Source organism: Vulpes vulpes, chromosome X (genome assembly GCF_048418805.1).
Source record: "Vulpes vulpes isolate BD-2025 chromosome X, VulVul3, whole genome shotgun sequence".
Classification (NCBI taxonomy): Eukaryota; Metazoa; Chordata; class Mammalia; order Carnivora; family Canidae; genus Vulpes; species Vulpes vulpes.
The window spans coordinates 27,008,059-27,026,834 of record NC_132796.1 but is presented as its reverse complement, the minus strand read 5'-3'; the positions used below and the strand labels follow the sequence as shown (position 1 = coordinate 27,026,834).

The window sequence follows — 18,776 nt, the reverse complement described above, 5'->3', positions numbered from 1 at the left end:
GTTGTTGTTTTAAAGATTTCATTTATTTATTCATGAGAGACACAGAGAAAGGGAGAGGCAGAGACACAGGCAGAGGGAGAAGCAGGCTCCATGCAGGGAGCCCGACGTGGGACTCGATCCCAGGTCTCCAGGATCACACCCTGGGCTGAGGGCGCGCTAAACCGCTGAGCTACCGGGGCTGCCCATATTTTACTTTTTGAATCATATAGTGAGAAAATGATATGGCAGTTGCCTAGAAACCATCAACTGTCTCTAGAGAGAGTTCTAATTCTCTCTCTAGAGAATGGAAACACATCACCCTTCTATATTCAGCAGGAAAGTAATACTAGTCAGCTCCCAGTGAAGAGAGAAACTACCTTCAATCTTCATGAACCTATAGACAACTTTTTCAGTGCTGTCAGTCTGCTGTCTGTCTTCTTGATCTAAGAACCAGGAAATATATTTTTTAGTTCACAATCTGTTGACTCTGTCATATGTGTCTTAAGTCTTAAAAAAAATCTTTGGAGTTATTGTTTGGATTTTACTATTTTTAAAGGTGTGCTTAGCTAAATTCAATAGTCTACCTTATGGGCCAAAGCTAATCTTAAATTATCTATTAGGTAGACTTACTAAATTCCTCTCTACCCTATACGCAATATTTAATTAATTTAATCACTGATGGGAAGGGTTGAAAAAAATAATACGCTAGTGAATTTTGTTCATGATCGAATTTTAAAACTCAGAGATAATTCAGTAAAAGTTATGATATTTACACAACCTATTTAAGTACTTTTATTATATATCCTTAATGATTGATAAATGCATTATTTAGAAAATAAACAGAATGATGCTATACCTCTGCTTAAAAATCTTTAGTGGTTCTCTTGCACTGCAGAGGGTATATTTAAACCTTTGCAGGCATGGGGAGCTCTGCAATACCTGACCCAAACCTACCTTTCTAGTACTTTGTCTTGCAACCCCCCTTTCACATTTCTTCACTATGGAAACATTAGAGAGGCCATGAACTTTGACTTGCTGAGCTTTTGTCTATGCTGATTTTTTTCTACAATGCTTTCCCCCTTCTTCATCTAAGGAACAGATTTTCTAGCCTCCTAGGTAGTCATTCCCCCCCCCCCCCCCCCCCGCCCACTTTGAATTCCTAGGATCCTTAAGTAGATGGTTTCCTGTTGCACTTAAGATAAAATTCATACTCTTACCGTGGCCTTCTAGCCCCTGCTCTTCCCTCTGGCCTTATCTTGCATTCTCCACCTTGCTCACCACACTTTAGTTACAGAGGTCTACTTTCAATTCCTCTAAATCTCTCTGTATTTACCTCCTGAAGGAAGTTTCTTTCTCTGTGTGGGAGCTGTTCCTCTATACTTCATCTAAGCTTGTTTACACATATTTCATGGTTCAGTTTCAATGTCAGTAACTCAGAGGGGATCATGGTTAAAACCACCACATCATCCTTAATCTAAATAATATCCACTGTCCTTTTTTGGAACAGGTGACATTCCAAACTACTGTTTGCAGGTACATTTGTTCTTAGATCACCTGCCTGCGTCCAAGAAACCAGAGCTGTTCAATTTAGTCTTGTGAGAAAATTTGAAATGTTTAGTGTATTGCAGGAGGAGGAAGAGTGTTACTCTTTTCTATTGGTTTTCAGCATTTTCAACAATTTCTCTCTAGATCTACCGTTGTCGACATGAAAAATGAGAAATGCTTTTGGCCGTCATTTATTCATCTAAAAATTATCATAGCTCACTTCATGTTAATATAAGTAACAAATGTTTTATGAAAACTATTTTCTATAGCAGAAAAGATTGTGAAAAGTGACATTGTCTTACATTTTTGAATATCACTTTAGTATTTACCTTAAGAGAACTAATGCTGATATTTATCTGCTTTTACGCTGTGCTACTGTATCACTCATAATAGAGCCTCTGGAAAACTCTTAAGAGAAAGAAAGAGACAAAGGCAAATGATATCATAGTATTATTATGAAAAGAGTTTTGACCTCACAGACCCCCTGAAAGCACTTGACCCCCAGGGGTTCCTAGACCACAATTCAGGAACTGTTGTTTGAGGGAATAAAACTATTCTTGTACCTCCTATGGCTATATTCTTTTAAAGTATAATAACCTGTGTTTCTGAAGAACTTACCTGGAGTTGTGTGCAGATTTTAAATAAATAAACTGGAAAAACCTTTTACCCTTTCTTCTCTAGGATAAAAAGCAGTGAGCAAAATATGTCCTTTTTCTCTCTGAGGAACTTTAGCCTTCCTTGTGTATCTAATTCCTTGACATTCTATTGGAACCGTACATAGTGCTGAACAGCAGATGACATTTTGCTGGGGGTGGAAATTACAAGCACCCTGGGGAATTCAAATTATAGACCAAGTAATAAAAAAAATCACCATAAAACCCTCAGAAAAAGACACACTTACAAAAAAAGGATTTGAAAGTATAGAAGTGATAGTTGGTTTTGGATTAGAGAGAAAGAGAAAAATAAGGAAAGAAATTTAAATAACATAAAAGCAAAAAAGAGGAAAAAGAGGTAAGGGCCTGGATCTTTCTATTTTCCATGTTTGATTATAAGCCAAGTAAACGTAGCCTCTCATACTAGTATACTTTAATAAATTTAAACAGAATGAATATTTGTAATTAGGTGCAATGTCTAGTTTTCCTTTTAGCCATTCTTCATGTTATGTACTATGGAATACTAATTGTGTAAAGGACTAATAATTATTTCAAAGGATGAAGGAGCATTTTAATAGCCACACACATTTTCATGAATACATATATAATGAAGTTAAAAAGATAATACCGATTATCTTCTATCAGAATTCTCATGCTTGGGCAGCCCGGGTGGCTCAGCGGTTTAGCGCCGCCTTCAGCCCAGGGCGTGATCTTGGAGACCCAGGATTGAGTCCCACGTCAGGCTCCCTGCATGGAGCCTGCTTCTCCCTCTGCCTGTGTCTCTGCCTCTCTCTCTCTCTCTCTCTCTCTCTCTCTCATGAATAAATAAATAAAATCTTTTTAAAAAAAGAATCCTCATGCTTTAATTCCCTAGTATATACCTGAGAAAGGGATTTAGTGTCTAGTAGATGTCAGCAACCTTTAGTACATTGCCAAATAGTAAATACTTTTGGCTTTGTGAGCCATCCAGTCTGTGTTGCAACTACTCAGCTCTGCCATTGCAATGTGAACAAAGTAATAGACAATCTGTAAATGAATGGGTGTGACTGTGTTCCCAATAAAACTTTATTTTCAAAAACAAGTGGTGGGCAGGATTTGGCTCACGGGCTATAGTTTGGAAACCCCAAGAATACAGTTTTCTCCAAATTAAATTTAGCTAATTTTACATAGAGTTTGTCATCCATGACGCACCCTTTCTTTTTCATGGAAAATTTCCCAAGAATAATGCAAATAACGTTATTGTACTCAAATACACAATTAAGATGGTGCCATTTTGAGATACTGAATTTAAGAATTGAACTAATACTATATACTAGGTACTGAGAATAAGAGATCACAGTATGTATAGTGCCTGTCCTTATGGTGCTTGTAATATATTGACAGACATAGGAAATTACAATATACCCTGTGACACAAACAGGCTGAAGAACTATGGGATTATATAACAGGGCCTATAACACAGACTGATTGGGATGGGGGTGATAATTGAGAAAAGCTTCATAGAGGAAGGGATGGCTAACCTGAGACTGGAAAGGTAATGAGAAGCTACCTAGATCAAGATGTGGGGAAGCACATCCCAGACAGAAAAGGCAGAATATGCTAAGTTCTAACATGAGTACAATACTGGATTTCAAGGAAGAATAAGTTCAATGGATTTTATTTTTTTTATTTATTTTTTTTAGTTCAATGGATTTTAGAATGCAAAGAAAATTGAAGACAGAGAAGTAAGTAGGGATTATATCATAAAGAGCTTTCTGATCCCTGATAAAGAAGAGGGATTTTCCCAGTGACCCTAGGGAGTTACTCAGTGTGAGGGTATAACCAAAGACATATTTTAGAAAGATGATTCCCTCTGAAGTGTCGAGAATGGATAAGAAGATAGTAAGGTGGGAAGCAGAACCCAATTAAGAAATAGCCTCAATAATCCAGACAGAGAGGATAGGAAGAGTTGATGGCAGGGAGAATGGACAGAAATGGGCACATTCAAGAAGCTATCTCACATAGAATTGTGAGGACACATTTATTGATACACTCTGGAAGAGATAGAAAAGAACCAAGGACACCTCAGCTATCTAGCTGAGATTGAGGAGGCAAATGAAACATGACAGGCCTGGGATTCTAAGTAGAATCTATTCAAATTTAGCTGTTTTGTCTTCTACTTCTCTTCCCTTCTCTCATTTTATTGCAATTTTTTTTTTCACTTCTTTGTTGTTCTGGGAACACTCTGACCACATTCCTGCCTCAGGACCTTTGTATTTTTTTTTCTTTTGCTTAGAATACCCTCCCCGCATTATTTGTGTGGTTTGTTCCCTCACCCTTTTAGTATTTAATTTAATTCAATTCAAGCTGCTACTTAAAAAGAAGCACCTTATTTCCGTGGCTTAATGTAAGCCTCTCACTCCTGCAAAATTTACAAAGTTGTTTCTGGTTGGCAAACAGCTCCCCTCCAAATTGTGAATCAAAGACCCAAGATACATTGATTTTGTGGCTCTGACATTTTTAACATGCGGCTTTAGAAAGAGGAGTAATAAGGAATATCACATGGGTAGGGATTAATTTATGAGCCAGGCCTGGAATCAGTGAAAATCACTTTGGCTCACATTTCCTTGGCTAGAATTCAGTTATTTACTATACCCAATGACAATGGAGAATGGGACATGACAGCTAGCTTTGTGTTGAAGAAAAGGGGATCAAATTTTTTGATGAGCAGATTGCCATTCTCTACCATGATGATTTTACTCAAATAACCCTTTTCAATGAAGCTTTTTCTGATTGATATAAAATTGCAAAACCAACCTCCAACTCCACTCAATATTCCTTTTTTTCCTGGCTTCCTTTTTTTTTTTTTTAAAAGATTTTATTTATTTATTCATGAGAGACAGAGAAAGAAAGAGAGAGAGAGAGACAGAGACAGAGACACAGACAGAGGGAGAGGACGGCTCCATGCAGGGAGCCTGACGTGGGACTCACCTGGGTCTCCAAGGTCATGTCCTGGGCTGAAGGCTGCGCTAAACCGCTGAGCGACCCGGGCTGCCCAGGCTTCCTTTTTCTTTTCTGTGTAGCACTTAACACTATGTCCCAATCTGCACATTTCAGTTTATCTTGTTTATTGTCTGTCTCCTCCTAATAGAATGTAAGCTCTGAGAGGGCAAAATCTTGCCTGCATCCTGACAAAGTCCTGTAGAGGGTGTGACCTGGGGAAGTTAATGTGTGTGGCTAAATAGGATTTATTTTTTCCCTTAAGAAAGACCTTATATTTGAATCCTTTTGAAGTTTCTCATGTTACAAGATATGCATTTTGTTTTGCTCAGAACAACAAACTACTGTCTGAGAAAGACATTAATCTCAATTGATGATGATTTTGTCTGCCTGTAGAAGACACTTGACAGAGAAAAGAAACAAGAAAAAAATTAATTAACAGAAGTCATGATTAGCTTTGTTGGTATGAAATCACATTTAAAAAGTTGTATGTCATTATATACAAGGTCTGTGAAAATTATTTTATAAGCAACTTATACAAGGTCTGTGAAAATTATTTTATAAGCAACTCAGTAAGTGGTTACATTGTATACCCCAAGGACATATGGCACAGAAAAGAGAAAAACTGTCTTTACATAACATAAAACTGTCTGGTGTAAACGCGTGCTTATGGCTTAGAATAAAATTTCCAGTAGAACTTTAAACATGGACTCAGCAGTGCTGTACATCAGGCCACATGGGTAGAAATGATGATGACTTTGTCCAGAAAACTGAATTAGGTGAATCAGAAAGTACATCCTCATAGTGACAATTCCAATGTTGAACATGGATATGAGGGATGTATACACAACTACTGTCTAAACTGTGAATGGGAAAATGTGATCTTTTTAATATATAATTTTAAATTTGTACAATCAAATGAGTTAAGCAGCATAGATGAACAGGGTGTTCATTCTCTCTACATTTTCTGAAGTTTCCATGTTACAGTTCATGAAAAACTTAAGAGAGGTACTTCTTACTTGGAAAATGGGAGAGATAATTGCCTTATATTGGATATATAGAGTATATGCATCTCAGGGGCTTCACTTTCTTCATTGGCAATTTGACAAAGGCAATATAAACGATGTACTGAGTATTTAAAAAGATCCAAATGTGAAAATATCTAGTGCTTGGCCTGAAACACTTGGTAGATCCTCCCCTTCTAAAATCATGCCATGTGATTTGGCAGTCTTCCTTTTACCATAACAGCAGCCCCACAGAACATGTTCATTAAGAGTTAATGTTAAATTCATTGAATTTTGCAGCACATCCATAACTCTTCCTTTCTGATTATGCAAATCTCTCCCCATCATAATATGTGCTTCCTTCAATTGCATTAAGAGCATTTATAATGTAAACAGCAACAGAGCCAATATTTCAAACAGAAGCCATTCTTTAAAAAAAAATAGCTAAATGTATTGAAATGCCTCTAAAAGTAAAATATTTAGCACTTAATTGCAGATGGGTAATGTTAAATATCCCATTCATTATTATTACTACCACATGCCTGAATAAATCCTACCATAAGCATTAAGCGAGTAGGTAAACAAAGAAATAACACTTCATGTGATGAATGCCAATATAAAGCACGTTTAAACTGTTCTGTCAAGAGACAAGCCTGGAAATGCTAACTGTGTTCCTTTGCTCTTCTGCAATCATCTGAATACATAAATTCAAATTGCAGCTTTTAAAACTTCAAATCGAGGCTTTTGAAATTTCAGAAAACACATGCGCTTGAAAAAGATTATAACAAGGTCCCGGTGGGATTTTGGCACCATCTTTTTTATATTTCAAAGTATAAAAAACAGATCTAGACAAGAAATGACTACCAAATGTTTTCATATTTAAAACGATGCTGTACTTTTTTTAAAAAATTAAATCATCAGAAAAGTTTTCCACAAACATTGTGTGAAGAGAAAGACTATGGCAAATAGCTTAGCCAAAACTTCTACTTCTTAAGTGATGATTTATTCTATCTGGGAATACTTAAGAATTTTCTAGATTAGTATACAGTTAATATCCTTAAAATCATATGCAAGTCACTGCCTTTCAAACTGATGCTGAAAGTTAATTAGAAAACATACTTAATTATTTATAATGCACAGATAAGTCCCAGATACACTCCAGGTGCACTATAAATACAGTAAATTTAACAGAAAAAAAAGAAAATTTAACAGATTTATACTGGAAAGACAATAATTCTTCACAAAATAATTTGTTGATTTAATGGAATCCTTATCAAAATCCCTGATGAGATTTATTCTGTAATTTGGCCAAATGATACTCATATTATGTAAATTAGAATAGCTAAGGTAAGAGAGGAGGTTAACCTACCAGAAATTAAACCTACTTTAAAGCTACAGTGCTTGAAGTAGTGCATTACTATAAAAAAATCTATAGTAGATCAGTAAAAAGAACTCCATTGCATATAAGACACAAAATGAGGAAACTACCACAAATCAATAGAGAATAGATTGTGCTGGGAAAAAAATATCAATTTCTGAAAAACCCTTCAAGATCAGAAACTTAGCTATATAAATTTAAGATGGATTAAGTTTTTATTCTTTTTGATTTTTTTTCTTTTTTTAAATTTAAATTTGCCAACATACAGTATAACACCCAGTGCTCATCCCATCAAGTGCCCTTCTTAGTGCCCATGACTCAGTTACCCCAACCCACCCCCCTCCTCCCCTTCCGCAAAGCTTTGTTTGTTCCCCAGAGTTAGGAGTCTCTCATAGTTTGTCTCTCTCTCTAATTTTTATTCTTTTTAAATGAAAGTATAATGATCCAGAATGATGTAAAGGTAAATATTTAAACAACTCTAGGACATTTACAATTTTCAGAATAGTATCAGTGAAAGAAATAACAAAGAAAGTGATAAATTTTTATTTAGAAACAAACAAAAATTCAAAAAGTAGAAGGGAAACTAAAAAATGTATTGTCAATATTTTTTTAATTTTTATTTTTTATCAAAGTGGATAATGTGAAAAGAGCTTTTACAAATAAAACACCGAAGAAAAATGGGCAACAGACACAGCAGACGATAGTAGAAGCACATGACAAATACACAATTTTTTTCAAGTTTTTTTATTAATAAAAAAACGAAAAAACATCCTTGAGAAACTATTTTTCTTCTTTCCATCAGGCTTATAAATCATAATGTGCTATAGTGGTAAACATGTGTTGAGACAAGTGTTTTATAACTGTTGGTGGAAGTGCATGAGTATTCTTATTACTAGCATTCAGAAGGAATTTAGCAATGTGTATCAAAATCCATAGTGTTCTTATTGTGTACATTTCTTCCTTATTCTTAGGAAATTAGCAGATATGTAAATCAAAATGCATAAACAAATGTATTTTATAGGGTTATTTATTATAATGAAAAATAGGAACCAAACTAAATGTCTAATAATAAAAGAGAATGGTGAAATACAGTGTACCTACATATGGGTTATTACTCAGATCTTAAAAATCAATTTTTCAAAGAATAATTAATGACCTAAGGAAATAGAGTAGAATATTAAATTTGGAAAATCGGTACACAATGTTTATAGAGTTTGATAGCAATTTAATATATAAATCTCAATTACGATTAATAAATACATTTTCCCTCTTTTTCTTGGCTGGATTTTCCTGAAAGAAAAAAATACACAAGTAACTAGTTTGAGACATGTTTGAAGTGGAGATTGGAGGTATTGGCTTTTAGAATTTTACTCTAGGTTTGACGTTTGGGGTTTTTTTTGTTTGTTTTTGTTTTTCGTTTGGTTGTTTTTTGGGGGGTTTGATATTACTCTTTCTTGCTCTTCAAGCTTTTGTTTGTTGGGTTTGGGATATTTTCTCTCCCTGATATGGTTAATTTCTAGATGAAGGCTGAGAAAAGCTTTTACCCATCTGTCTAGGTTTTACAAATGTAATCTGACTTTTAGCCAAGTTTTATAGTTAACTAAAATGAGAATAAAATGGTTGCTCCACGTATTGGGGACACAGTACAAGATGATGGAGCCAAATATTAAAGGAGACAAAGATTTGTGAAGGGAGGGAGAGAGGGAGGGAGGGAGGGAGGGAGGGAGGGAAGGAGGAGGAAAGGAAGGAACGAATGAACGGACAAAGGAGAGAAAAGGAAGAATGATGAGGTAGACTGACATACAACCTTGAAACCTAGTCTCAAACATTTGAACCACCTGAGAATTTTTAAACAAATAAAGGATGTCTATAATGGATGTTTTCCTCATCTAAGAATTGCTGCTCAGTCCTGAGTCTAGAAAAATGGTTCAATTCCACATTCTTAGACAGGCTGCCAGCAATTGACACCAGCCACTTGCCCATAGGGTTTACTAAGAATTGACAGCAGTACTAGGTTTCCTACGGATAATTTCAACCTCCTCTGCACCCCATGTCCCAATCCATGTCAGAGAACCCAGATGGGACGGGATAGCTATGTAGGGGGTACGGTTTTTCTCATAAAGCTCACTTTTCTCCCTTCTCCCCTTTTATTTCTCTAAAGTCAAAGTTAGGGGCTTCAGGATCATCACTAAAAACAAGCATGTGAATGACAAGAAGGGAGAACCATGTTCTCTTTCAGCTGAGGATTTCTTGAGCTGAAGAACCTCTTCACAGACCCACGTAGCTTTTGGAGGGTCAGAATACTCTAGGCCTTCCTTTGGCTTTCCACATTAAAGAAGGGCAAGGGGAAGAAGAGCAGGAACTACAGGTTACCCATACATAAGAAATCAGTGAGTAGCTGTGAAAGGGACTTTTTCTTTGATTTTTCAATTTAAATAAGTGAGAGGGAAAATTTCTGATCATTAATCTGAAAATGAAGAAAGGATGGATTCAGAAGATGCCAAATATGAAGAGCAAATGATTAGTGCAAAAGTTAGTATACCATATTTTAGCCACCAACTTATTGCAGAGGACTCTGAGGTCTATATTTCCAGATCTTTAATTTTCCATATCTCCTATTTTTTCTACTAGTAACTTCCCCTGAATATCTGATGCAATTCGATATACTCTCACTGGAGAATAAACTGTCTACATAGCTAGGTAAGGTGGAAGCACTCATAGACCAGATGTAACGGTCAAGTGACAAGCACAGACTGTGGACCCAGATGACCCAGGACTGAATGTTGGATTGACTACGTAATAGCTGTATGACCTTGGGAAAAATACTAAGACTAATTTTCCTTTATCTGCAAATTAGGGAAGACGAATACCATCTCATAGTAGTAATGTGGGGACTTAGTACCTGATTCAGTGGCTACTACCTCAGTGCTGGGAAGCTGTGCAAATGAACTGAATTTCATCCATTCTAACCTGCACATTGTATCATATTAAAATCACTGAAACCAGGATGGGTTTTACAAACTCTGCTGGCAAGACCACATATGGTTTGGAAGAAAATCCAAGAAACAGTGGTGGAGCCCTCTGAAGAAATCATCCTCTGATAGGATGGGTAAAAACAGAAGTCAAATACTCTGAAGGGAAAGGTGATAGAGGAGAGACAAGTTCTAAATATGAGAAAGTTTTAGGACTACCTCACCAGTTTTTCACTTATATTTTACTTTTGTCTATGCAAGAGGAATATATGACACACATATAAAGAAAACTAAAACAACAACTTCTTCATCGAAGAAAGCCTCTAAATGAGAAGTGTCAGAGTTTAATCAGCACCATGCCCTTTCCAATTCACGCCTGGCAGAACTTAGGATGGTGTTATATGTCTCCAGTTTGGTGAAATATTGTAGTACATGTTGGTGAGTAAATTAGACCACGTTTCAGAATCAGTATTACAAAGAATGGGAAAGATTCTTTTTTTTTAGGTTTTTATTTAAATTCCGGTTAACCAACCTACAGTGTAATATTAGTTTCAGGTGTACAGTATAATGACTCAACACTTTCATACATCACCTGGTGCTCATCACTGACAAGAGCACTCCTTAGTCCCCACCACCTATCAGTATGACAAAAAATGGGAAAGATTCTTTTAAAACCAAAATGTGAAAAAAAAAAAAAAACAAAATGTGGGCAGCCCCGGGTGCCGGGGTGGGGGTGGGGGGCTCAGCGGTTTAGCACCGCCTTCAGCCCAGGGCATGATCCTGGAGTCCCAGGATGGAGTCCCACATCGGGCTCCCAGCATGGAGCCTGCTTCTCCCTCTGCCTGTGTCTCTGCCTCTCTCTCTGTGTCTCTCATGAATAAATTTTAAAAAATTAAAAAATAAAAGCAAAATGCATGTAAAATTGGAAAGAATAATGGCAGAATTCATTCATTAATGCAACAGTTACTGATTTAGCATCTATTCTGTGTCAGGCATTGTTCCAGGAGCAAGGGATATGACAATAAAAATCTTTGATGTCAGGAAGCTTAATTTCATGTGTGTGAGATAGACATTATGTAAAATAACCAAATTATAGTGTTTGTTTGTTAACTTTTAAGAACTAGAAAGGTGAAGCAGGGAGAAAGAATAGAAAGTTGGGAGAAGTGTAATTTTCAGTAGGGTCATCAGGGAAGATGTGCAGAAGGTGAGGGAGCCAGGCATATTTGGTATTTAAGGGAAGGACATTGTAGGCAGAAAAATACAGCAAGTACAAAGACTCAGAGGCAGAGACCCATGTAGTATATTTGAGAAGCACAGCAAGGAAGCTAGAGGGTCTCAAGAAGGATTAGAGAAATAGAGTGTAGACAGAAATAAGGTCAGAGAGGTAAGGAAATTGGGGATATGCAGATTTGCTAGATCGGTGCTGGTCAATAGAAAATTAAGGTGAGCCACATATGTAATTGAAATTTATAGAGTTGCCTTATCTTTTTCTAAAAAGTGAGAACAGGATCCCTGGGTGGCGCAGCGGTTTGGCGCCTGCCTTTGGCCCAGGGCGCGATCCTGGAGACCCGGGATCGAATCCCACATCAGGCTCCTGGTGCATGGAGCCTGCTTCTCCCTCTGCCTGTGTCTCTGCCTCTCTCTCTCTCTCTCTCTCTGTGTGTGTGTGTGACTATCATAAATAATAAATAAAAAAAGTGATAACAGATGAAATGAATATATTTCACTTAACCCAATATATTAAAATATTATTTCAACCTGTATGTCATATAGAAAGTATTAGTGAAAAATGAGATGAATAAAAATGAAATTGTTAAACAGTTTTATGTTTTACAGCAGTTGTAGGTTCTCAACAAAATTGAGTAGAAGGTACAGAGTTAGAGCAATTTTTTTGTACTAAGTCTTTGAAATCTGATGTATATTTTACACTTAAAGCACATCTCAATTCTCCTAACATCACTTCAGGTGATCAGTAGCCACATGTGAAGGTATTTACCGTATTGGACAGCACAGATCTAGACCCTAGCAGAACCATGTAATGACTTTGGCTTTGCTGTGTATAAATTGAGAGGCAGTAGAAGAGTTTTGACTGCAACAGTAATATGACATGACTTGGATTTCCATAGGATCCCTTAATATGACTTGAGTTTTCATAGTGTCTGCTTTGTTGAGAATAGACGGGTAAGAGAATGTCTCCTCAAGTGCCCCAGAAAAGACTTTGGACAAACTCTCACCGAAGAGAAAAACTGAGTATAAACAAGCATAAATTCAATAAATGGACCTGGCTTGGGGAAAGAGTGTAATAGTAGTTCTCTCAACACCCTGTCTTTGTACAGGCTATAAATAAGATAGGCTGTGTCTTATTCCTACATATGGAAATCTTTTGTTTCCTCTCATGGACTGTGAGATCCTCAAGGCAAGGCACACAATATATCTATTTTTAATCCTATGCCCAGTAGCCCTGCTGGAAGTTAGTAAGCCCTCAATACATATTTGTAAAGTTAAAAAAAAAAACAGCTAAACATCCCCCAAGTGGAAACAACCCAAATGTCCACTGACAGATATATATTCAAACAGTTCAATACTCTACAGCCAGGGGATTAAATAAATTAAGCTATATACCACATTGTTGATTATTGTTTTTTTTTTTTAATTTTTATTTATTTATGATAGTCACAGATTGAGAGAGAGAGGCAGAGACACAGGCAGAGGGAGAAGCAGGCTCCATGCACCGGGAGCCCGACGCGGGATTCGATCCCGGGTTTCCAGGATCGCGCCCTGGGCCAAAGGCAGGCGCCAAACCGCTGCGCCACCCAGGGATCCCCATTGTTGATTATTGTAAACATTGTTGAATGAAAGAGAAAAGACACAAAAAAGTATATAGCATATAATTCCATATACTCAGTTTTCAATATAGGCATCATAATCCAAGTTGACAGGATACTGGTTATACTTGGTGGTAGTAACTGCAAGGGACAAGAGGGGCCTCTGGGCTTTTGATAACATTCTATTTTCCTGGTCATTTGTATTTTTATTAAAAATATATTGAGCTATTACAGTATAGGTGTATTTTCAAATATATACATGAAATATAAGAATATGTATATTCAATTAAAACCTTATAGACAGGGGACATGTATCTCTCAAAAAAATAACAAAACAAGACATTGTAAATTACCTGAGGTGAAGACCATTTTGTTCAACTATATTACAGTTCAATACGTTAGAATAAATTTATGCCTAATTGAATAACATACACTATATAAATTTTTCTAATTGAAAACTTCCACCAGTACAACATATATTATGTATTTTAAGTCAATTTTCCACTTTCCTAAGAAAAATGGTGAATCATAATTTGGAAAACATTTTAACATATAAAAACTTAGTGTTGTTTTTAATTCCCAAGCTTATACTTTAACACGACAATTTCCCAGAAAGGTGTATTTTATTCAAGCATTTTAAAGCATGCAACTTCACATTTTGTACTTATGCTAGTGGAGTGGCTCTCATCCTGGGGTGGTTTTGCTCCGGGGGGGTATTTGGTAGTGCCTTAAGACATTTTTGCTTGTCATAGCTGGGGGGAAAATGCTATTGGCATGTAGTGGGGAAAGACCAGGGTTACTGCTAAGCCTCCTACAATGCAGAGAACAGCCCCTCACAGCTAAGAATTATCCAACCTGAAGTGTCAGTAGCTCTGAGGTTGGAAAACATTGCTCTAGTTTAATAATGTAATGTTGTTGGAATTTTAAAATCAGAATTTCGTTTCTTTACCAATTTTAATCTCTTACATTTTAGAGATTTTGGAGATACTGAAATTGCTTTGTCAAAGTAAATGAATTTTCTTTAAAACTTGTGTATTTGTTAACATCTTTTAAATTGCTTATTTTCTTGAAAGTGTTACTACGGGTTTTTTTTGTTGTTTGTTTGTTTCTGAGTTTTCCTTAAAAAAAAAGAAAGAAAAGTTTGAGAAATATGTTGTTTATAACAGTTTTATTCTTATTTCTCCAGGCTAGAGGAACAAAAGAATATCTTGTCAGAATTTCAAAGAGATGTAAATGAATTTGTTTTATGGTTGGAAGAAGCGGATAACGTTGCTAATATTCCACTTGAACCTGGAAATGAGCAGCAGCTAAAAGAAAAACTTGAACAAGTCAAGGTAATTTTGTTTTCTAAAAACCCCCAGGGCCTACTTGTATAAAGAGTATATGAATCTATTTTTAAGGTATTTAATCATCGATTTCCTGCCCATTAGGTTATTGACAGTGCCTCACTAGATTTTCTCAAAACTTTGTATTATTTTAACCCAGTGTTTCCCAGCGAGTATATTTTTTTTTGTAAAAAGTGTGTGTGTGTGTGTGTGTGTGTAAAATGCATGGAACTATTTTGAAAGCTAATTTGGAATTAATCTTAGAAGTATTAGAGAATTTTACAACCCCAAATTCTTTCAAAAACTAGAGGGACTTTATAGAAATGAATCCCATTTCTCAGGAAAGATCTTAATTGACAAATCAATCTCACTATTTCAGCCTCTAATTAGAGGTGTTCGATTCGCCTGAAACAGTGTTTTGTCTGGGAGTGGTTGGGGGTGCGTAGTGTTGGTTCACATTCCATACTAGTTGAAAAGACATCCAACCTATTCAGGTGACTTTTCTTGCCTTCCTGCTGCGACGTCTGCTTGTTACTGATTACCTTACCTGGCTGACTGACATGTCCAGATTGTGCAGTTGGATTAACTCTCCTGGTTTTAGTTTTAGGACAAAAACTTATTTGGATCTGTTTCACTGTAATTCTTGAAGGGAAGGTGAAAGGGAAAGAGAAATTAACATTTAATCACCCTCTATTATGTGCTAAGTATTAGATGTACTTACATCTGCTATTTATTTAATCCTCATATAAAACTTTCAAAATGGTTGTTGCTGTCCTCATTTTACAAGGTCATACAATCAAAGCGAAATGGAATTTCTCCTTTATCAATGATTCAGTTCATTTGTACATGCAAATTAGACTCCAATATCAACCACTTATTTCTGTGAAACAAGAAATTTGTACCTGAATGGAGGATAAAGTATAAAAATAAAATTAAAGCTTAGTTTAGGTAAACAGATATTGAGCATCTACTCTATGTCAAATATTACAAAAACAACCCACCATGTTTTGGATCTATAGTTCATTTGAAGATGAGTGTATCATAGAAATAATTAACTTGGTTCTGGAAAATTGATCTTTCCTAAATGTATTGAGTGTTATAGATAGAAATATAATTGATAACTCATTTAAGAGACATGTTTAGTGGCATTTACTTATTAATAAATATGCATTGATTTCCTTTTTTTTCCTTAGACAATCTAGATCAGCACTGTCCAACAGAACTTTCTGTAATGACTGTAATACTCTCTATTGTCTATCGTAGTAGCCAAGAGCTGTATGTGCCTTTGGGTACTTGAAAGGTAGTGTGACTGGGGAATTGACCCTCACGTTATTGAAATTTAATTAATTTAAGTAGCCTCATGTGGCTAGTGATACTTTATTGGACACTGCAGTTCTAGATGACACAAATAAATAAAGGACAGTTATTACAGCCAGTAATAGTTTTGTAGGTCTTGGGAAAGGGCATTTATAAGGGAGACTGAATGAATTAAAGAAATTCAGGGATGCAGAGGAGTCAAAAATAAGGGTTCTTGAATGGAATTGCCCAAGTAGGAATCACAGCTCGGTTGCTTGCTACTTCTGTGTACTTGGAGCTGGTACTTAACCTCTCTGTTGGAATTTAATCTCTCTGTCTCAGCTTCCTTCTGCACAAGAGGAAGATAATAGGATTTACCTCATGGAATTATATTATCTCAGTTAATTTTTATATACTACGTGATGAGGTTAACGCAGCACCCAGTACGTGGTATGGTCTCAATATTAGTTATCTCTTAATATGATAATGCAATTTGTTACTCAGTAGTAAATTATAGCATGGAGGCTTAATACCTGAGAGGAGGATGAATTTACCTAGATTGCTCTATTTCTGACAGATATATGTTTTCAGACCCTTAACAATGCTTGGGGTGTTATTTTGGAGCTCATGATACCATGTAGTACTTTTTTTTTTTTCTTGAAAACAATCTGTGAGGGATAAGATATTCTGGTCCTTTCTAGCACTGGTTTATCTACTTGAGAGTGGGTGCTCCAGTCCATCAGTCCCATACTCTGTAGAAAGCGGTTGATACTTGAGGTACCTGTTGGCCTTCAGTCAAGTTGCTTCGTTTTGATAGACTAATCAATAGAGACAAAGATAAGATAGTCGGAATGGTGCTGTAATTCATTTTAAACATTGACGGGATGAGCACTGGGTGTTTTTCTGTATGTTGGTAAATTGAACACCAATAAAAATTAATTAAAAAAAAATAAATAAACATTGTTGCATTTGTCTGTTTCAGTTACTGGCAGAAGAGTTGCCCCTGCGCCAGGGAATTCTAAAACAATTAAATGAAACTGGAGGAACAGTGCTTGTAAGTGCTCCCCTAAGCCCAGAAGAGCAAGATAAACTTGAAAATAAGCTCAAGCAGACAAATCTTCAGTGGATAAAGGTTAGATACTAACCATCTTTTCCATCATATGTGTTAAATGTTGCCAATGTTTGTGTTTGTTTTGTTTTTTGGGTGTTTTATTGCTGGGATTGAGGGCAGGGAACTGGTATATGGATTGTTGTGTTTTTAACCTGACCATTTGATTTGGCTCCTTGACTTATTATGGATGGAAAGAATGGTGATGGTGGATGGCAATACATAAATGCCTGTATTACTTTGCATGAGTTGTACCAAAGAGACTGGTAAAGGGATGGAGTAATTCAGTGTTCAGGTATATGCTGATGGTATTTAAGCAAAATGGAGGTGGTCCACTTCAGCCAGTATTATAAATCAATATCATTTATCCCTCCTTATAGCACAAACTTAATCAATGATTAATGCATGTTGACCTCAGAAAGGTGTTTTATTTATTTGTTTGTTTGTTTAGTTTCTTGGTTACTTAGTCACCTAATGTGAGTCTTTGTCTTTCTACCTTGGATACTTTATAAATCTAATATTTTAAAATATTTATCAAATTAATACATATTTATCCTTTAAAATCAGTGCCGCATATGAATTTATCATGAAAAGCAACAACAGTCTATCAAAAGACAATTATTTTCCCACCGTACTTCTATGGCAACTTTGTCATAAATCATGTGAACATATACGTGAATCTCCTCCTGCATTCTCTATTCTCTTCCATTTGACGATGTCTGTCCTTCAACTATTACCACACTGACTTAATAAGAATAATTTTTAATAGCTTTACTGAGACATAATTCATATACAATGCAACACACCCATTTTAAAATGTATAACTCAATGATTTTTGTGTATTTATTTTTTTACATTGTGGTAAAAAGGATATAACATAAAATTTGTCATTTTCATATTTTTAAGTGTACAATTCAGTGTCCTGTATTACATTCACAATGTAAAACCATTACCATCATCTATGTGGAAAACATCTTCATCACCCCAAACAAATCATCAAACATCCACATCCTGTTACACACTCACACAATTTCCAAAGTCCTCTCTATGTAATTTTCCTGTTCTAGAAGCTCATAAAAGTAGACTGATACTCTATCTGTCCCTTTCCATGTAAATTATTTCACTTAGCATAATTTTCCTAAGATTCATCCATGTTGTAGCAGGTATCAGAATGTCATTCCTATTTATAACTGAGTAACTTTCCATTGTATGCATATATGCAATTGTTTTGTTTAAGTTTGGGGGATCTGCTAATCTAAACCCGCTGACTTTGTTCTTCTTAGTCCACATTGTCTTTGCTATTTTTGGTTCATTGCTTTAGCAAATAAATTTTAGAACCAACTTGTCAATTTTCACTGAAGCCTGCCAGGGTAATGATTGGAGTTGTGTTGAATTTGTGGATCAGTTAACATCTACAATATTGAGTCATCTAATCTGTGAAAGTGATATATCCTTTCATTTATTCAGGTCTTCTTGAATGCTTTTTTCATCATATTTTGCAGTGTTCAATCCAGAGGACCTGCACATCTTTTATTAGACTTCATCCCTGATATTTGACATTTTGATCCTATTTCATAAATGAGATTCATTTTGAGTTTTATTTTCTCTTTGTTGTTGGTATATAAAAATATAATATATTTTTGTATATTACATATTCACTGTCCTTGCTAAATTCACTTATTAATATTAATAGTTTTCAGAATCTTTTGCAT

General features: G+C 35.8%; 1 protein-coding gene across 7 annotated transcripts in view; it reads left to right on the top strand.

Annotated features, from left to right (window-relative positions):
- The window catches only part of DMD (dystrophin), a 2,426,617-nt gene that overhangs the window by 1,633,617 nt on the left and 774,224 nt on the right, over positions 1 to 18,776 (top strand). For all 7 annotated transcript variants that reach the window (XM_072743155.1, XM_072743156.1, XM_072743160.1 and 4 more), the window contains 2 exons: positions 14,522 to 14,669; positions 16,939 to 17,088. In XM_072743155.1, the coding sequence (XP_072599256.1) occupies positions 14,522 to 14,669; positions 16,939 to 17,088 (298 nt within the window). The remainder of the gene's footprint in view (positions 1 to 14,521; positions 14,670 to 16,938; positions 17,089 to 18,776) is intronic.